General features: G+C 42.6%; 1 protein-coding gene across 2 annotated transcripts in view; it reads left to right on the top strand.

Moving 5' to 3' along the window:
- Positions 1-6,574: 6,574 nt before the first annotated feature.
- The window catches only part of LOC133410432 (myosin light chain kinase, smooth muscle-like), a 31,862-nt gene continuing 16,429 nt past the window's right edge, over positions 6,575-22,007 (top strand). Inside the window, exons 1-7 of one of the 2 annotated variants that reach the window (XM_061691610.1) lie at positions 6,575-7,625; positions 11,588-11,704; positions 13,464-13,526; positions 16,936-16,983; positions 17,052-17,179; positions 17,248-17,404; positions 20,441-20,631. In XM_061691610.1, coding sequence (XP_061547594.1) covers positions 7,193-7,625; positions 11,588-11,704; positions 13,464-13,526; positions 16,936-16,983; positions 17,052-17,179; positions 17,248-17,404; positions 20,441-20,631 — 1,137 coding nt within the window. In that variant the 5' untranslated portion in view covers positions 6,575-7,192. Of the gene's footprint in view, positions 7,626-11,587; positions 11,705-13,446; positions 13,527-16,935; positions 16,984-17,051; positions 17,180-17,247; positions 17,405-20,440; positions 20,632-22,007 lie in introns of both variants that reach the window. The other variant, XM_061691611.1, reaches the window with a different exon arrangement.

The following is a 22,007-nucleotide window of genomic DNA, read 5'->3' on the forward strand; positions in this document are numbered from 1 at the left end:
AATCTTTCGTAGGCATAATTATTTTCTAAGGGAGGTTTGAGGTAAATTAGGGCAATAGAGGCTTGAAGCTATTGAATATTGACGAGAGGATGGTAAAGTCTAAGCAGTAGTGATTTAGAAGAGTAGGACAATAGCGGATGGGGAGGCTCATTCGAGGCATTGATCATGTGTGGCATTAGGTAAAAATAAATTCAGGAAGGTTAATAGTAGAGCACTGTATATTAATTAATAGGTACTAGTTAATACTACTCTTGAGTTTATAGCAGGCAGGAGAACCTTAGGAGAATTATTTCGATGTCACAGAGGCCCTGCATTAGCAGGGAAATGACCATTGTAAATGTTTATGACAGGACGCAGGGGTCCCGGCTGGGGGGCCAAGTTTACGACAGGGCACTTTTGCGAGTTTACAATAGGGGGAGCAGATGATTGATCGGAAGAGATTGAGGTCAGGATGGTTACAGAAGATTTACGACCGTAGGCAGAAGGTTAAGAACAAATGTTGACTATATCTTAACATTGGAGGTTTTGTTTGAACACGTTAGAAGGCAATCGGATTTCATGGACAGATTTGAAGGTATGCATTAGACAGAAACACCCTTTGCTCGGCAGGTGGCTACGGGAGGTCTCGTTAGTGCTAAATTGACTTTATTGACAATTGAAAACTCAGTATGTCCAATCTCATATTTTCTTACAGCGGCCAGTCGTTCACCACCTTCGTCATTGGCCATGCCAAGGAAGACTATCCAACTGGAAGATCACCTTCGAAATTGACAGAGACTAAGCAACGGAGGAGGGGCCCGACTGTGTTGATATTTTGTCATGAACGAATCAGAGAGCTTCTTCAACGCGATGACTGCGTCTGCATGAAAGAAAACGTCTTTTGTTGCAGAATGTGAGCAAATGCAAGGCCCTTGAGGAGGAGACAGTGAACAGCTGACCAGAAGAGAGCAAAATGATCCTATGAATCAACGTTTACCAAGTCGGCCGTTGTAAATTGATGAAAGTCTGTTTCAGTGGGGAACAAAATGGAGACTGCTTGAAGCAAACAAGGACGTCGTTCGGCTGATGTCGGAGTCGGTCGATGATCAGGGGCTGGTCAGAATCTGGTGAGGACGCACTTGAGGTAATTTGGTAGTTGGTATTAAGCAGGTCACCTGCCCTGAAAGGATGGAAATAAAGGCTGATATGGCTAACTATGACATACGGCATGGTGACCGACTGGTTAGCACATCTGCCTCACAGTTCTGAGGACCGGGGTTCAAATCCCAGCCCTGCTGTGTGGAGTTTGCATGTTCTCCCCATGCCTGCGTGGGTTTTCTCCGGGTACTCCGGTTTCCTCCCACATCCCAAAAACATGTGTGGTAGGTTGATTGAAGACCGTAGTTATGAATGTGAGCGCGAATAGCTGTTTGTTTATATGTGCCCTGCGATTGGCCGGCGACCAGTTCCGGGTGTACCCCTCCTCTCGCCCGAAGATAGCTTGGATAGGCTCCAGCGCGCCCGCCACCCTAGTGAGGAAAAGCGGTACAGAAAATGGATGGATATGACGTACATATACTTAAGAATTGTCATTGTGTTTAAGTTTTGCTTCGAGCGAGTGTGAACTCCTCTCGTGTCAGCGGTGGTTTATAGAGTCACTAGGAGAAAGTGCTGGAGAAATTATGGCACGAGACATTTTTGACATTATGTCGTATATGAGGTTCACATTATAAAGCATTGTAGTGGGAGTAGTTGCTTAGGAGGCACATGTTGAATACAGGAAAGAGACATTGGATTTAGAAGTCATTGAATTATTGTAGATGTTATTTTCCCCACTGGAAGTAGAATTGCATCGGACCATGAGAGATTTATAATGGGATCAATTATTTTTGTGAAAAACATTTTCAGGGCACAGTTTGGTTTTTTTTTGCATCGTAGCCACGTCTGACATTTCGAACAGAACAAAAACCACATGAAAATCACTTAAACCTTCAACGAGTTATGATTTGGTTTATTGTGCTTATGCTCAATGTCGCAACAGAAATGAATGGAGCAGAGGGGCGAGAGCATTCCTCTTCAAGATGGCGGCCACTCTGCACGTCGCTCCAATTCGCTCTCGAAGTACACGCTCCATAGATATCTATGCTCGGGACATCGGTGACTACAAGCCCACCACCTCTACACCCTCTTCACTTACGACTGCAGACCATGAACATGAGTCCAGCGCCATTATCAAGTTTGCGGGCGACACCACAGTGATTGGCCTCATCAAGAACATCGATGAGTCGGCCTCCTGCTGCTCAATATATATAAAACCAAAGAACTCATCGTGGACTTCAGGAGGAAGGCTGTCCACTCATCCACCCTTTCACATCAACAGTACGACAGTGGAGCCCAAGGGCTCCAACCTGGTCAAGAAGTCTCACCAGCACCACTTCAACTTAAGGACTCTGAAGAAAAAAAAACACCTCTTCAGACATCATGGAACTTCTACTGTTACACCATTGAGAGCATCCTAACCAACTGTATTACAGTTTGGTACAGGGATGTCTGTCTGTCTCGGAAACAACCCAGCACATCACCGGAGCATCACTTTATGCCATTGAGGACATCTGCAGGAGGTGCCGTCTCAGGAGAACATCAAGCATTACAAAAGACTCCGACCACCCAGTGCACAGACTGTTGGCCCTCTGGGAGACGCCACAGGAGCGTCCGAACAAAACTCACCAAGTTCAGGAACAGCTTTTTCCCTCCAGCTGTCTCCCGACTGAACGCGTCCCCTGCGCTGCACCCAGCCCCCTTTACAAACACACAGCAACCCCACATCCCCCTAAGCCCCCAGAAAGTGAACTGAATGGGCTTTTCACGGCACCATCAACTGCAACTTTCTTCCGCGCACTTTTGTACATACGGTTAATTATATCATAATCATAGTATAGTCATAGCCTGTTTACAGCCTGTAAATACCTGTTACAATATATAAATATATATACCTTTTGTACTCACTAGTTACTGTATATTACAATGTACCGTCGTGATCAAAAATATTGTCAACCCTGGTGTGCCAATCTTTTTTAGCATGATCGTAGTCTATTATATATATTTGTATAAAAATATCCTCTCACTATTTTGGCATTTAGCAAATAGAAATATTCTGGTTATCCTAATTGACCTAAAACAGGAAAAGTTTAGTCCGATTTCATGCCAGACAGTCAGAAAAAAAAGCATAATGTGTCCTTTTATACAGTCATGGCTAAAATATTGGCACCCAGGGGTGCCGATACTTTTTAGCACGACTGTATATTATACTATGTATATATTGTATATTGCCATGTATATTATCCTATGCATATATTGTATCATAGTCATTTAATCACTGCTTAAGGATTTCTGGTTGGATGCAATCTGAATATCATTGCCTTGTACCTGTGATGTGCAATGACAATAAAATTATATGAGGTATATATATATATATCGTGTACTGTATTGTGTGTAAAGTGTATGTGAACCATGCAGTAGTCAAACCGTCCAGACGACGGCGCCCGACACGCACGCACACACACACACACACACACACACACACACGTACACACGTGCATGCGCACATGCACGCGCACACGTACACGCTCAAGACCAAGGAGCATGAAAGTAATGCGAGCGCTGGAAGCCTTATAAAGACAAAACATGCCGCTCACACACACACACACACACGCACACAGAGTAAAAAGCTGAAGTCCACCCAAGAAGGGCATGGACTGCAAATGTGCGTGTCTTTGTATGTCCTCCTTTGTGAGGACATTTAAATGAATAAAGTGAAGACATTCAACGACTCACTGAAGACACTTGAAAGGGACACAGTGGGGACAATTAAAGACATTTAGAGTATTTGAAAGACAGCGAGGCTATTCTAACACAGTAAAGACATTTCAAGACACAGTGAGGACATATTATTACATTTCAAGATTGAAAAACAGTTAAGCCTTTTAAACTAATGTAAAGACAGGGAGGAAATTGAGAAAATTCTAAAACTACTACTCATAACAATACTCTTGCAGTACCACTTTGGTGCTGTGGGGGCAGCACTAAGTTAGCATGCTTGACAATCATGTGTACGCCCCCGACATCCTGCTCGGCCAATCGCAGATCAGCACAAAATCATCAAGCACAACTTTATTTGGAAAATTGTCCAGAAACAGGAAATACCCTCTCCCCCCTATGCACCCCCCTAAGTCAACACATAATCATGCATACATCATATTATTTGTTTATGAGCTTATTATGTGTTTATTACTATTTTTACCACTTGTTTAAGCTATCTTCCTGTATAGCATATTTCCAATGTTTTTTTTTTAGCTCATTTCCTGTACACATACTTACGTGTGTGTATGTGTGTGTGCGTGTGTGTGTCCTGGCTGGTATTGACCATATAAGGAGTTTGGATTTCCTTTTCGCTACCAGATCTGACACAGACATGAGTGTGTGTGTGTGTGTGTGTGTGTGTGTGTGTGTGTGCGCGCGTGTGTGTGTGTGTGTGCGTGTGCGTGCGTGTGTGTGTGTGTGCGTGTGTGTGTGTGTGTGTGTTTAATAGGATGTTCCGTTTGGGTGAGTGTGTGTGTCTGTGTGTGTTTAATGGCAGCGGTGCACGTCTGTGTAAGTGCACGTGAGGACGACTGAATTGTGTTCGCGTGCGTGTGCGCATGTTCTTGTGGATGCAGTGGGCTGCTGCTCTTCTGGGATTGGCTGCTGCTTTTAACAGTTGATTGGATGAGAGGAACCCTCTTGGCCAATCAGCTGCTTCCTTGAGTCAGAAAAGTTGCTATACAGCAACAGGATACTTCCGTAACAATATTGGCATTGTAGTCGGATTGTATACTTTGTAAGTTGTAAGTGTAAGTGTTTACAGTACTGGTAGTATTGACAGTAAAAGTAGTAGTAGTCGTACCGGTAGTAGTAGTCGTGGTCGTAGCAGCAGTCGTAATGGTACTAGTAGTAGTCGTACACTACAACTATGACTCATTGTTGTAGTACTAAAGTAGGAATAGTAGTGATAGTAGTATCAATAGTAGTACCAGTAGTAGTAGTAGTAGTAGTAGTAGTGGTGGTAGTTGTAGTCGATGTAGTTGAGGTAGTAGTGGTGGTAGTAATAGATGTAGTCATGGCAGCAGTAGTAACAGTAGTTGAAGTAGTAGAAATCGTAGAACCATTGGTAGTAGGGGTAGTAATAGTGGTGGTCATAGTACCAGAAATGGTAGTAGTCATAGTAGTCGACTACTACTCGTAGTAGTGATGGTAGTAGTAGTCATAGTTGTAGCAACAGTAGTAATGGTACTAGTCGTCGTGGTTGTAGTAGTTGTAGTAGTAGTAGCAGCACTTCTATTTTTCCCTCTGCTACTACGACCAATACTGCTACCACTAGTATTAAGACTACAACTACTAGCACTACCAATATGCCTACCACCACTAATATATTCTTGTAAAATGTCATTATTATGTATTTATTTGTGTTTTATACTGTATTTATTGATTCATTTTTACCACATCAGCCCACTGGTAATCAATTGGGTCTTTTAGGTTCTTGCATTGCCTTGCTTTCTCAATCGTTACTTTATTTATATTGTACTAAGATTTTATTTGTTATTTTATTAGTTTTACGTTTCATGTTACAATTGTTATCTCATTTTTTTTTATGAATATTTTTCTGTTGGCCAAATTGCTTTCTCAACGTGCTTTTAAAGGTGCTGCATAATAGAATAGAAACAAATGCCCTTTATTGTCACTATACACATAAACTATGAGATTGAAAGAAGCTCCATCTCCAGAACATTTGTGTAAAGTATAAAAAAAAATTATCTGTAAAAAAATATAAAATAGAAGATATTTACAAAATAAGATATTTAAGTAGTAATGCAAGTGGTGGTTAATGAATAGAATTATGGTCTAAGCAGTAGAACTGCACAGTATATATAAAGTATGACTAAAGCTATTACCATCGACATCACCACGACTACTACTTCTCATACATAATTCGTACACTATCCAGCATTTTTCTTGTTTTCATGTCCTGGCTCATTTTTCCGTCCTGCACCTCCCCCACCATCATTTTATTCACCCCCGCCCCACCACCCCACCCCACTCCACCACACCCCACCCCACTCTACGCCACCCCTCTCGTGGTCCATCCTGCATGTTGAAATTCCCCAAAGCTTCTCTAATCCTGCCATCAGCTCATCTCTTCCTGTTTGCCCCTCGCCAGCCGGCCAAGTCATGAACCAGGACCAAGGCTTCTCTCACCCCCCATCCCAGGTGTGCCTTAACAACACTTCTTGTCTGGGTGTCAATCAATCAATGTCACTTTGATTGACGGAGATGACGAAGAGCACTTCCTGCCCGGTGCGACGTTCCATGGGAACCCGCGATGGCGAGTCGTCTCCGCTGATCTTCAGGCTCCATGACCTTATTTGGCCACAGCGCTCACTTGATGTGATGTAAGACACCCCCACCCCCCACTAGTCCTCCGCCACCCAGCCTCATAACCCCCCGCCCACCCTCCCCGCCACCCCCAGCTGCAGGGGTGGGGGCCAGTGCTTCTCTTCGAGGCCAGGGACTTTAACCCAGCTGTTTATTCTCTTGCTCGCTCCATCCGCTGAGGAAGAGGAGGAGGAGGTGGCGAGTCACTCCACAGTGGCAGGAGGCCTGGCGGGGAGCTCAAGCACAGGAGCCTGAACAATAACCAGAAGAAAAAGAGCTACAGGAGGAATTAGAAGAAGAAGAAGAACAACAAGAACAAGAAGAAGAACAAGGATTAGCAGCTGGAGGTCGAGTCCTCCACAGTGGAAGGAAGACAAGCAGGAAGGAAAAAAGGAGTAACTGGAAAAAAATAGCAGAACTATCAGAAAAACTAGAAGAATTAGAAGAAGAGCACAGAGAAGAAGGACAATTATCAGCAGGAGAACGAGGCTCACTCCAGATTGGCAGGAGGCCAAGCAAGGGGCAGAAGGAACACCTGAACAAGAACTAGGTGAACTAGAGGAAGAACTTGACAAAGAGCTAGAAGAAAGAGGAGTGGCAGCAGGAGGCCAAGCGGGGAGCAGAAGGAGGAGGTCAGGAGGTGCACCAGAGTGGTGCGGGTCGCAGCTCCACATCCATTCGGGGCACCAGGAGACAAGCGGGACCAGAGCGAGCGTGAGGGTGGAGAGGGTGCCGCCTCACCACCATGGATTTTAAGGCCAACTTGAAGGGGGTCAAGACCAAGTCGGAGGATGAGCGCAAGGCGACCAGTGGTGCAGCGCAGCAGATGGACTTCCGCGCCGTGCTGGGAAAGAAGGGCAGCGTTGCAAACAAGGCCGCTGCCCCGGCCGAGGCGCCCGCCAAGAAGAACGACGCCGCAGCCATCGACAATAAGAAGTCGAGCGGCGTGGACAAGAACGGAGAGCGCGGCAAGGTGGTCAACAATTTTGTGAAGGACGGCGGGGAAGGCGGCGGCAAGATGCCCCGGTTCACTGAGAAGCTGAGCGACATGACGGTTCTGGACGGACAGCGCCTGCATCTGCAGTGCCGACTGGACACTGCCTGCGACATCAACGCAAGCTGGACGCTCGATGGGAAACTCATCAAAGCCTCCAAGTTCATCGTCCTCAAAAACCAAGGTCAAAACACATACGCACACATACAGGAGAGTAGCCTTTGTACAAACACATACACATGCGAACACGCTCAGTACAGTAGTCCTTACCTACACTCGCACTCACACACACACACTCACGTGGACGCACACAAGAGTAGCCTTTGTATGACCTCGCACGTAGTACATATACACACACACGCATACAAAAGAGTAGTCTTCATACAAACACGCACACACATGCACATGGACACCAATGATGTCATTCCAACGTCATCAGCAAAATTATAAATCATCCAAATATTGTTATCGTTAGGAAATTAACACTGTGCAGTTAGCATGTATGTCAGTTTATTGTTGCTGCTAATAATGTGGAATGGAGACCCTGTGCTAAGGCACATTGACAGTTTACATTTATCCCTGTGGGTGCCGACAATGTCCTAAAATATACAATGCTAAAATGCTAACAGTCGGTATGCTAACACAGAGCAAAATAGCATCCTGAGTACAGAGAACACAAATCCAGGTCTGAAAATTTTACGTCACTAACAGTTGTTATGCTAACATATGTCAAGATAACACAAAATCAGTTCCAAAGTTCAAAACTCCAAACCCCATTTGGGAAAAAAAAGAAGAAACCTTGAGTAGGGACCACAAATGGAGGGATCCCTCTTCCAGGATGATCAGGCAGCAATGGATGCCGAGTGGGCAACATGTAACACATAGTATGGTACTGTACAATATCAGTTCAAATAGCAAGAGAGTCCATTTAATGAGATGAAGCATCACAGTAGACACCTCCGGGGAAGTGATCCACCTCAGAGCTTGTCGCGGTCGGTCGGTGCAGAATTCATACAGCTACGGCCTCAGATTTGATCATCACCACCTCGCCCCCACTCCAAGCAGGAGAGGAGGGAGAAGAGAGATGAGGAGCGGCATTAAAACAGGCCAAAATCCACATGTCTGGGGTTTTTATCCATGAGAGGCAACTTGCATACTTCATGTGGTTTAAGTAGATGCACAAGTGTGAAAATAAGTCTTGCGTCGGGATTTAAACATTTCTACTAATATTTGCGGGTAGGGCATTCCAGAGTACTGGAGCCTAAATAGAGAATGCTCTTGAGCCTGCGGACTTCTTTTATGCTCTCCGAGCCACCAAAAGACCATGTTGGGAATGTAGGTTTCAATGAAACAAATGAAACAGTCGGTACGGTTCGATAAGGGTTTAATATTATGCCCTGTGGTCGGGTACTATTTTCAATGACTACTGCTAAAATGCTAACATGCTAACAGTAGGTATGTTAACATATACGGTAGCAGATTGATTTGGCATGTTTTGTATGTGTTTTGCTGAGAAAGTTTACCTCGAACAAATTGCTCTCATGATTAAACTGGTTGTGATATGAATTCTGAGTGACTTTTGTGAGGATGCTGAGGCTCAGGAGCACGGAAATGCTCATTTTTCATATCAGTTCAAAACTGACATAATTAGAGCCGCTTCAATCGTGAACATTTTGATTCTGGCTATTTTTCTGCTGTCTCTCCACTCTGGTGGCAATTCCGTACGGCAAACAAATGCATTATACACTCATTGAAAATCGGATGTTGTCTGAAATTCCTCTTCATCTTTCAATTGACTCATTTTTAAAAAAATGATTGACACCAAAATCTCTTGCTTCTCGCATGCCTGGGATGGCGCCCCATCCATTTCCAATGGGAGTTTCGCCGTAATTTTAGGGAAATGCGTCGCCGTGGTAATACCTTTTGTAACATTTGTGGTGGTACATACATCGGTGTAGGCTGCATTCATTTTCCTGCCCAGAAATAAAAATGACAAAAACTATACAATTAGTATGAGCAATAGCAATATGGGATGCAATATGATGATAATAATAATAATGTTCATAACAAAAATAATAACTATAACAATGTCTATGTTGTGTTTCATTCGCGAGTCCGTTCGAAGAAACATTTCTGTTTGCACTCTTGCGACCAATACGAAAAGAGAGCAATCTAACATGGTTTTGTTTGTGAAAAAAGTGACGTGTACGACGTAAACAAATGATGAATTCTTTCCATTCAGTCTCAGTGAAAATCAGTGTCCATCTTGCCCTTTGATTGACTACTGTCGCAAGCAAAACATTTCCATCCTTCCATGAAAAATTATTATTAGGGATGAACCGATACTGTCATAAAAATTTGCCCGCTCTGCTCAGCATGCATTTGTGCGTTGCATTTCTTTGATCGTCCGAAAATAGTTGATAACAAGGTGTTCATATTCTTTTTGTGTGTCGTACCGGTAATTTTAGGGTGTAATCTGCTCACAAGATTCCGTTAGATTTTATTAGCCCAGACTGTGATCTGTGTCGCCTTTAGAATAGCAACGATTAATTGACAACGAATTGATGATCAAATTAATCTATTTCGATAATTGATTCATAATTTAGAGCAGGGATGTCAAACTCATTTTTGTCGCAGACCACATTGTAGTCATAGTTTCCCTGAGAGGGTCATGACTGTGAAACCATATACATTTTAATCGCCCCCCCCACCCCCCATCATATTAATCCATATACACAACACATTGACAGATAACTAGTTTTGAAATCAGAAGTTAAGTATGATATATATAATATTCAACTATAGTTGAACAAATATTGTTTCAGTCACTGTAAAAAGGGGTTCGGTAACAAACAAAAAATGCTTGCAAGCTCTCAACATTATTTGTTACAAATGACAATTCAAAAATCATGGCAGTTGAAGCACATGATTTGCTTTTGCGGGCCACAAAAAAAAAGGTGTGGTGGGCTACATCTGGCCCCCAGGGCCTTGAGTTTGACACCTATGGAACTGTGACGCTCTTGTTTAACTTAAAATTGTACAAATCCGCTGATTTCAGCCTCTCCACAGTAAATATTCTCAGATTTCTTTAGTCCTTCGTGAAAGCAGAATGATTACCTTGTGTCGAATCAAAATAAGACCTTCCAACATCTGCTTTTACCTCGGAAAACAATGATCCACATTTTTGCCGATTTTCTGTCAGATGTTACGGACCAAACCATTAACTGATTTATAATCAATATATCTTTGTGCATTTTCTGCACTGTCAATTTGAAATAATCCCTTGTCTTTAATAAAGGGATGGAAATTCAAAATTTTTTCTTAACCGATTCATCAATCAATGAAAAAAAAATCGATAGATTAATCAGTTATTAAAATAATCATTAGTTGCAGCCCTAGTTGCCCTTATAGTGACGCTTTTTCAGCGTAAGTACCTTGCAGTTGTTTATGTGTTGTGAAGATTAATCTGCGTGACAGGTAATTCCATACATCTTTGTGTCAGTTTCGTTGTATTTTGTTTCTACATTTTTATTTTCCACCCATTTGGTGGTGTAATGAATGCTGGCTTGCATTGGCAAGCACGTAACGGCTGCTTGCGCGTAAAACGACATTGTAAAACAGATTACTGGGCAATTAACATTTCTGTTGGACACACTATACAATCACACAGTTGCAATGATTCATTTTGTTTTGTTGATTTATTTATTTATTGATTTTCTGTGACATGGGATTTATTCTGTTATTGTTGCCAGGCAGAGCTGCGAGGTGTGCAGAGTGATCCTCATTTTACATAGTGCCCTCTAGTGTTACGGCGGAGACAGCACATAACTGGAATACCTTGAGTCACAGCCTCAACTGTCAGTAATGAGTAGTTGTTACTTTATAATATTCAAGAAAGGTTCTTCAACAATATTGGATTAAAATAAAACACGTTTTATCACAATTGCAATACATAATGTCATTATAAAGTATTGGTACTCGGTATAGGCAAGTACTAAAATGTAAGTACAAGTACTCAAACGTGTGCTATCGGTGCGTCCATAATTATTATCATTATTGTTATCTTTATTATTAATGAAGGTTATTTTTCTTCGCTGTGTTTGTTTTTGCTGCTTTGGTGCGTGCGTATATGTGTATGTGTGTCAGATGGCGTGTGCTCGCTGAGCATCGACAAAGCTTTGCCCGAGGACGAAGGCGAGTACAAATGCAAAGTGGAGAACTCGGCAGGCCGGGCCGAATGTTCTTGTTTGGTTCTGGTGGATGGTAAGAAGTATGATAATCATTACATAATGCAGTGGTGCCGTGATTTACGAGACGATCGACGCTCGTAACACAAAGCATTTGTATCACAAATCACGATAATTTGAAATGAAAGGAAATCTGTTCCAGCCACACCCAAAATAAAAACACCCTCATGTTTTCTAATGTGCTTTTTAATCAGAAAAATAACACTTTACTGGATTGACATAATTCAGTAGAATGTGAAGAATTAAACAGTTTTGGCCTTGTGATTTCAAAACTTCATCCAATGTGCTTCCTTCGTGTGTGTGTGCCTTGGCCACCAAGGGGCAGTATAATACGAACAGACAGAAAACGCTTCGATTTGTGGGTGTCACACAAAGAAGAAGACTGTTGCGATTAAACTGCAGTAATATTAATTGTTTATAGCAGCGCATATAGTATATACGCCTGAGAGTATTGGAATATGGGTCATTTTCATGGAATTTGATCAACAGTGGTCAAGATACTTGGGGGGAAAAAAATCAAATTCAGTATTTTATTATGGCACCTTGGTTTTATATGACTAAATATCTCTGATGCTCAAATAGCCATGCTTAAAGTCCTATTTTCAAAAATGTATCGAGGATATACATTGTTGACAGAGCAAATGGTGGTGGCCCACTAAAATAAACTTACCGGTAAAGACAAAAGTGCATAACGGTAAAGACATAAACAGCGTCATATAAATCGTGTGAGTTGCACAATTTACATGTTGCCCTTAAAACTCTGTGGATACGATTACATAAGTGATCCTAACTGCTCAATAAACCCATTTCACTCTTGTTGTTATACAATCGTAATAATGGCAAAGACATAAAATACTTGTTCACAAATTAATACATTCATATCTCAGAAATGACACCATTTAGCTTACTGTCTGCTGTTGCGTGAATGCTAAAAGGCTGCCTTATCCTGGCGACTCAGCTCACAGATGCCTCTGTTGTATTGCAACAAAAAAATGAGGCTCCTCCAGTGGCATTAACAGTAAAGACATTTTTGAGGAAGTCTGAAGACACATTAGTGTTAGTTTTCATTGAAAAGGCATCTTAAGCAATAAGGGGGGACGGGGGGGGGGACAACAACTATACTGTATATCCAAAAATGTCATTCAAATCTTAAGAAAACCTGTTACAAAACATGAAACTTCATTTCGGACACCCACGGTAACGGTAAAGACATTTTGGCATTCAAAGTTTGAAAAATATTACTTTAGAATGTTTTTTTTTTTCCCTTCGAAATAATTAAGAGCTTTTGATGGATAAGAACTGCCAATAAATACTCAAATCAGTAAAATGTATTCATTTTCCAAATAAAATTCAGTCGGCCATGTCTTTACCATTATTGATAAAATTACATGAAAATGACCAATATTGTCTATCTACATGTTGTTGCCGCACTGTTTGTGTTCAAATATCTCTTGCTTAAAGGGGTGTATCTACGGCAGCATCAATGCCGGTTTCGTTAGCCTGTCTATGGAGTTTTGCATTGTGTGTAAGCATTAAGCTTACTTCGTCATTTTTTGGGTTTTTTTTGCAAACTTGCTCGCCATCTGCCAAACTGCTGCTTGTTTGTGAAGTTCGCTTCCATCACCTAGTGCTCATAAATCAGATGTTTGCTCTTAACTCAAGACAACAACAACTACTTGTAAGTCGGTCACTAGTAAATCTTGGTACCACTGTAATAAAAATCTGCTAACATATTGTGTATACGTTGAAGTGTTTGAGGGCCTTTGTGTTTGCAGATCCTCCGGAAAAGTCGGCGGCTGACAAGAATTCCAAGAAGAAGACGGCGGCCACCTCAGAGAGTAAGTTAACCAAATAGCAATAATAATAGTAATAATAATCATAGTAATAATAGTATTTAGAAGAATAATATTAATATGGCTAATGATTAATAAAAGAACAAGACCAAAAACAAGATGAAAAAGAAGCAGCAGCCTCGCTCCTTTTGTCCCAATAAGGACATGCAGGCTGGGAACGCTGCTTACATACACATGCGTGCGCGCACACACACACACACACACACACACAAACCTGTCTTTTCATGCGCTATGTCGACGAGCTCTGTTACAAAAAAAAAAAGGACAGTTAGTGGAAAGATAGAGCAAGTACAAATATAGATCCGGATTGTCCATCTATCCATCCATTTTCCGTACCGCTTGTCCTCACTAGGGTCGGGGGCTTGCTGGCGCCTATGCCAGCTATCTTCGGGCGAGAGGCGGGGAACACCCTGAACTGGTCGCCAGCCGATCACAGCGCACATATAGAGCAACAACCATTTGCAGCCACATTCACACCTGCGGGAAATTTAGAGTTGTCGATCAACCTAGCATGCATGTTTTGGAATGTGTTTAGTTTTTACTTTTCAAATACAGTACAGTTGTAAGTACAATACTCCGCATTTGCATTTAATGTTTAAGATATTTTTTTAAACATTTATTGGACTTTGACTTTTATTTTTCTTTTAGTTTCATTTTACTACATTGAAGTTTTATCATTATTTAAGGACATTTGGATTTCCCTATGGTCACCGACGGTGTAGTGGTACACTCGCCGGACTTTGGTGCAGGCAGTGTGGGTTCAGTTCCTGCTCAGTGACTGCGTGAATGTGAGTGCAAATGGTTGTCCGTGTTGCTATGTGACTGACTGGCAGCCAGTTCAGGCTGTAGTCTGCCTTTCGCCCGAAGTCAGCTGGGATAGGCTCCAGCATGCCCGTGACCCTAGTGAGGATAAGCTGTTCAGGAAATGGGCGGATTTTCCTATATTCAAGCACAGTGTAAATATTTGGAACTGTGTATAATGTTGCAGTGGCTTACAATAATAAATACAGGTATAGTTTCAGGAATAAAACCTCTGCCTGAACACTTAGGCCCGCTGTGTTACTGTATTTTCATGTTGTCATTATGTCATTTCTTAGGCAGTACTTGCTGTAAAAAGTTTGAGAACCACTGCGCTAGTCGAATGATTGATTTTGATGACATTTATGTCACTATCTTATTAAAGTACGAGGAGCGTACGAGCGTGCAAGGAACGATGTACTACGCAGTGTACTTACTCATGAGTGATTTTAACCATCCTGATGTGCCTCACAGTTCTGAGGACTGGAGTTCAAATCCCAGCCCAGCCTGTGTGGACTTTGCATGTTCTCCCCATGTCTGTGTGGGTTTTTTCCAGGGGCTGCGGTTTCCTCCCACATCCCAAAAACATGCGTGGTAGGTTGATTGAAGACTCTAAATTACCCGTAGGTGTGAATGTGAGTGCAAACGCTTGTTTGTTTACACTGTATGTGCCCTACAATTGGCTGCCGACCAGTTCAGGGTGTACCCCGCCACTCGCCCAAAGATAGGTGGGATAGGCTCCAGCACGCCCGTGACCCTAGTGTGGATTTTAAAAGCTTTTAAAAAGCTTTTAAAAGGTTGTTACACTCTGTTTTTTTTCCTGGAATCACTCATATGTGGTTCACAAATTGTATTCATAATAGGCAACAGTTTGTTAGCATAAATAGCATCAGATTGTGCCCCTCTAGCATGTGAAGTCCAACAGGGTTCTCTTCTGGGACCTCATCTATTTCTCATTTATATTAATGACTTGGCAGTTGCCTGATCCTCCTTGTTTCCTATAATTTTTATAAAATCTTATTTTTCTCGCACATGGATTTCCCTGTACTTATGGCCAAAGAAAATTCTGATTCAGATAATATATCAAAATGGTTAAAAGGAAATAAGTTATCTCTCAATGTAAATAAATCTAACTTTATGTTTACATCAAAAAGTAAAAAAAATACTCAAAATTTAACACTGGACTATCCATAGGAATTAAGCAGATTTCTCAAGCCTCATCAACAAGATTCCTTGGAGTCTTGATAGACGAGAGTTTAATTTGGAAGAGCCGTATTCACCTCATCAGGTAATAAAATATCCAAGTCCATTGGCGTTATCTGTAAATTGCAAAGTACAAGTACAGTCAGTTAGAAATGCCTTAAACCTCTGTATTATAGCTTAATTTATCAATATCTCATATAGTGTAATATCATATGGGGAGGTACGTATCCTTCCCACCTTCATTAGCTTTTTCTCTTGCATGATTGCCACTGACCATGTTGCTCATGCAGCACCCGTCTTCAAACAGCTGAATCTCCTATCAAGTTTCAACATAAATGAATACAGAATCTATATATTTATCCACAAAGTTCTGTCTTAGTCAGCTCAGTTTTCCTTTCCCTCTAGAGATTTGTTTGTCAGTTCAACAGTGATGTTCACAACCTCAACACTAGAGATGCAAATCGGTTAAATCTCCCAATGTTTCACACGCAGTTCTGTCAATTTTCCATGAGGTACAGTGGAGCCCTGCTATGAAATAAACAGTCAAATCTCAGCTCAGTCAACCTCACTAATTGATTTTAAGTCCAAGATCAGAACATGCTTGACAAGCGAAATGCAATAAACTTCACACACACCCTTTCATTCATTCTGTGAGACACGCGTTTTCTTTCTATTTTATGCTTATTTAACTAAAATGTTACTTCTTGTATACCCTTCACGCATTACATTTAATTTTGTCTGTATTTCTATCTGCAAATATATAATAAGGTGCGATGATCTTATAAAATATAAATATATAAAATAATATAATAATTTCTGATCTCACCAGCACAATCTCTCTATGTGATACTGGTTATGTGAATATATTGTTTTTGTCGTTGCATACGTGCAAATAAAACTAACTCTGTCTGAGATTTTGCAATATTCAGTGTCTTAAAAAATTCATATAGGAGGTATTCATTTTCACAAAACTGCAGTGCAAAGGTGGCACAGCATTTAAACTGAAGTAGGCTGACTTTGCTCCTGAAACATGCCATATTTTGGCCTTCAGAAGTGCATCAATATCAGGCGTCAAATCCTGAGTAGGAGCCAATTTCAGAATGTCATTAATGTGGTAAGAGGTAATTTAAGTGGTCATCAGTTTGCCTTCCTGTGGAAAAAATGAGCAACAGCAGTTACTTCTAGTGAGAAATGTTCTCTATCTCCATGGGCAGAATTGGACCCCCAACAGGACAGTTGTGGCCCGCAGGCCCTATTTTAGACACCCCTGAACTTCTCGTAGAAGGCGAGTGGAAAGCTGTGCACCTCAGGATGCCCAAGTATGGGCATGGGCATTTTGTGGAGGGGGCAGACTTGCGCCAAGTCACATGATCAATTGTGTTTGTTTTGTCAGGTGAAGCTCGAATAAAGAAGCCCACAGCCAAGACGCCGCCTAAACAAGGTGACACGCACACACGCACACTCACACAGCATGTGCGCTTATTGATGTGTGTTTGTTTATGTGCGCAGCGCTGCCTCCTCACATCATTCAATTCCCGGAGGATATGAAGATCCTGGCTGGGGAGAAGGTGGAGATCCTCTGCAAGTTCTCTGGAGCGCCGCCAATCAGCTGCACTTGGCTCAAGTTCAGGAAACCGGTGAGATGCGTGTACACACGCGCACACTCGTGACGGGCCGCGTTTTGAACGTGCACGTGTGTGTCCAGATCCAGCAGGGCGTGGCGGAGACGTCCATCAGCAGCACGGACAGCAGCAGCCTGCTGACCATCTCCAGTGGACAGCAGGAGCACTGCGGATGTTACACCATTGAACTCAGAAATCAATATGGCCTCCGGCAGGCTGCGCTCAATCTTACCATCGTGGGTGAGGAATTAGCATGTCAGCATCAACATTTGAATTCCCATGTTAGCATTAGCGCATTGTCATTAGAATTATCATTTTATAATTTGCATTATAGCATTATCGTTTTAGCATTAGCATTTTAGCATTGGCATGAAGATTAGCATGAAAATTAGTGTTAAAATTAGTCTTAGTGTTTTAGCATTAGCAAGAACATTTTGTTCAGTTTGTGTTAGCATGTTGGCATTTTTGCACTAGTCTTATCCCATTAGCTAATGCTACATTAGCATTAACATTACGGCGAGGGTTAGCATTATCGTGGACGTTAGGGTTAGGTTAGCATTAGCATGGACATTAGCAATAACTAACACTTTAGTATTAGCAGGTTAGCATTCTAGTATATGAGCATTTTTTTTGCATTAAAATTAACACGTTAGCTAATACTAGATTATCTTGGGTTACAGTTAGCATTAGCATGAACATTACCTGAAAATTTGCATGAGCATCAACATTACCACGTTAGTATTAGCATGAACATTAGGGTTAGCATTAGCATGAACATTAGCATTAGCATTAACATTAACATTAACCCATTAGTACTAACAGGTTATCATTTTAGCATTTTAGTCGACTAGTTAGCACATCTACCTCACAGTTGTGATGACACGTGTTCAAACCCGGCCTCCCCTGTGTGGAGTTTGCATGTTCTCCCCGTGCCTGCGCGGGTTTTCTCCGGGCACTCCAGTTTCCTCCCACATCCCTAAAAATACACGCATTGGTAAGTTGATTGATGACTCTAAATTACCCATAGGTGTGAATGAGAGTGCGAATGGATGTTTGTACTGTACGTATAAACAGTATGTGCCCTGCGATTAGCTGGCGACCAATTTAGGGTGTACCCCACCTCTCGCCCAAAGATATCTGGGATAGGCTCCAGCACGCCCGCAACCCTAGTGAGGATAAGCGGTACGGAAAATGAATGATGAATGAGTAAGTGTTATAAGATGTTGGCATTTTCACATTTTAGCATTAACTCATTAGTTTATGAGAAAAGCCAGGACATCGGTCCTCCTGTCGCAACACTATGCTTTTCAGTGTACATAAGTGGTGCGCAGGTGTGCAAGCCCACTTAAAATATTAAAAGCGCACCAGATTCAAGTGTGTCTCTGTGCATTTGTGTACCGGTACCAAAATTTTTCTGAGTTCTTTTTTTTCCTGATGTAGATGTAGATTGGGCTAGTTGTGTCGTCCGCGAACAACTCGCTCAAACGAACAAATCTTTTGAGCAAATGTACTGAATGAAGGTGTGACAGAAGAATTTAAGGTGGACGTGGGACTGCATCAGGGATCAGCCCTGAGCCCCTTCCTTTTTGCAGTGGTGATGGATAGGCTGACAGATGAGGTTAGACTGGAATCCCCGTGGACCATGATGTTTGCAGATGACATTGTGATCTGCAGTGAAAGAAGGGAGCAGCTGGAAGAACAGTTAGAAAGATGGAGGCATGCAATGGAAAGAAGAGGAATGAAGATTAGCCGAAGTAAAACAGAATATATGTGCATGAATGAGAGGGGTGGTGGGGGAAGAATGAGGCTACAGGGAGAAGAGATAGCAAGGGTGGAGGACTTAAAATACTTGGGGTCAACCGTCCAGAGCAATGGTGAGTGTGGTCAGGAAGTGAAGAAACGGGCCCAAGCAGGTTGGAACGGGTGGAGGAAGGTGCCAGTTGTGTTATGTGACATAAGAGTCTCTGCTCAGATGAAGGGCAAAGTTTATAAAACAGTGGTGAGGCCAGCCATGATGTATGGATGAGAGACAGTGGCACTGAAGAGACAACAGGAAGCAGAGCTGGAGGTGGCGGAAATGAAGATGTTGAGGTTCGCTCTTGGAGTGACCAGGTTGGATAAAATTAGAAATGAGCTCATCAGAGGGACAGCCAAGGTTCGATGTTTTGGAGACAAAGTTAGAGAGAGCAGACTTCAATGGTTTGGACACGTCCAGAGGAGAAATAGTGAGTATATTGGTAGAAGGATGATGAAGATGGAGCTGCCAGGCAAGAGAGCTAGAGGAAGACCAAAGAGAAGGTTGATGGATGTCGTGAGGGAAGACATGATGGCAGTTGGTGTTCGAGAGGAGGATGCAGGAGATAGGTTTACATGGAAAAGGATGACGCGCAGTAGCGACCCCTAACGGGACAAGCAGAAAGGAAAAGAAGAAGAAGTACTGAATTAAATCACTTCATGAACTGATTCAACCCTTTCTCAGTTAATGCGAGCTCAGCCGTGATCGTTTGCCTCAAGAGAAACTACACCGCAATCAGAGACACCTGCAGGGCGACAAAGGTGGTTGAACGTGTAGGGACCGCCGATGAGGTGGCTTCGTGGGTATCGACGGGTATTAAACTGGTCCATGGCGCAGAAAATTATTGTATCAAAACATCCAGTAAGCTGGGTCGGGGGGAAAAAAAAAAGAGCACCAACCAACACCCTCTGGTGCTCCTTTGATAACCAGACAGACCAAATTTGTTATGTGCACTCCTGGCTATGTCCATGTCTGTCTTCGTCCATGTCAATGTCTCTGCCCATGTTTATATCTATGTCCTGGACCGTGTTCATGTTAGAGCGTTAGCAGTAGCATGTTGAGCATCGGTGCGTTTCGAGCATTTGCTCGTGTCGCGTCTCCGCTTGCTGTCGGTGTGTATGCTAAGGTGGTCTGGTCTGTGTGGCTTGACCAGTCTTTGTTTGGGGAAACATGAAGGGAGTGCGCATGGCCCGCCGTACGCCTTTTATGGCAGCAGAGGAACGACTGCTCACGTTTGCTGTCAGCTCTGCCTTAAGGTGACTGGCGCCTGGGCATGCGAGTCTCCTTTACCCGCACACACGCTATTTTGTCCAAGAATAGACAAATCCAAATTTTTACAAAATAACCTTGTCCAACTCAAATTTGTCCAAACAGGACGACTCTAACTTCTCAAGCATCTTTTGCATGAGCTGACTCATTGGGAAACAAAGTGGTACTGCTAGTTGTTGGTACTTGGTGGAAAAAATGTCTTCCATCCCCAGACAAGCCAGATCCACCCGCAAAGGTTCCGGCCCTGTCCGATGTGAGACGTTCCAGTCTGACGCTGTCCTGGTACGGTCCTACCTACGACGGCGGCAGCGCCGTGCAAATCTATCACCTGGAGATCTACAACTCTGTGGACCAGAAGTGGACGCCGCTCGTGTCCTGCAACAGCACGTCATACAACGTCCAAGTGCGTCTTTCTACATGTCTTTGACCATGTGTACGTCTACATCTGTCTATGAACATGACCTTATCTCTGACCATATCGCTGACCATGTACATCTTTGATAATTTCTATGAGCATGTCAATGACTCTGTCCATGTTCATGTCTATGACCCAAGGAGATGACGACATCTATTTCTCTAACCGTGTCTGTCTCTGACCATTATCATGTCCATGACTGTGTTTGCGACTGTCTTCATTTATGTCTCTGGACCATGTCAATGTCCATTACCATGATTATGTTATAGCCCCTTTTCCACCGCAGGAACCTTTTTAGGAACTTTCCAATTTACCCTGGTATTTCAAATCCCCAACCCCCTGCGTTTCCACCAAAAACTATCTGGGTAAAAATGTTCCTGAGCATCTGATTTAGTCCCTCTTCACCACTGTTATTTGTCGAAGACCCTGGAACTTTTGAGGGGCAGTCTGTGCTGATGAACGCTGATTGGTCAAACACAGTTCAAATATCCAGAATTTTGGTGCGGTGGAAATGCAAACCACATGGTAGTGTTTGCACCAAATACCGGTACCAGTACCGAACCGAGGTATTTTGATGTAAGTTGCAAAAAGCAACTATTCACTACTACTCGCTCTTAGCGGTGTGCTAATCAGTTTGCTCCAAGCGTTAGCTTGTGTAAGCACACACTAGCGCGCGTTAGCATTAGCAGACCAATCTGGAAATTGGGGAGTTGGAGAAGAAGAAAAATCCACCCAAATGCAAAAGCGTAACCCACTGAATATCCAAGTAGAGCAAAAAAAGGTCCACTGTTCGAGTGTTGTGGCTCCATATGCACTGAGCAATCGCAGCCACTGGGTGGGTGCAAATGTTTTGTTTGCAATGGAAGGAATCAAATGCAAATTATTTATATCTTAGTCTGATGGTGAAAGGGTTATGTTTGAAAAAGTTTTTTTTGGTGAGAGACAGGACAAGGGTGGAGGAAGACAACCTGGAACTGCCAGTTCACATGCAGGACAAATCGATATCAATACTCACCATTGACCGGTCAAAGAGACTCTCCTTTAAGAATTGTTGAAACAGCGGGAGACTGTGGTCTCAGGTAACTTTTTATGAAAGGTGTTGAGCGTGATGGATCCTTTCATAATTACAAAACATAAAGGAAACCGCACACAGAAATCACAAAACGAAAAAAATAATCATCTCTATTTTTTTGTGTATATTTGTTAGAACTCTCTGACGTCGGTCCACCCTTTGCAACTATAACAGCCTCAACTATTCCATGAAGGCTGTCCACAATGTTTAGGAGTGTGTTAATGGCAATTCTTCTCGAAGCGCATTTGTGAGGTCACACACTAATGTTGGTCGAGAAGGCCTGGCTCTTAGT

This window comes from Phycodurus eques, chromosome 12, assembly GCF_024500275.1.
Source record: "Phycodurus eques isolate BA_2022a chromosome 12, UOR_Pequ_1.1, whole genome shotgun sequence".
Taxonomy (NCBI): domain Eukaryota; kingdom Metazoa; phylum Chordata; class Actinopteri; order Syngnathiformes; family Syngnathidae; genus Phycodurus; species Phycodurus eques.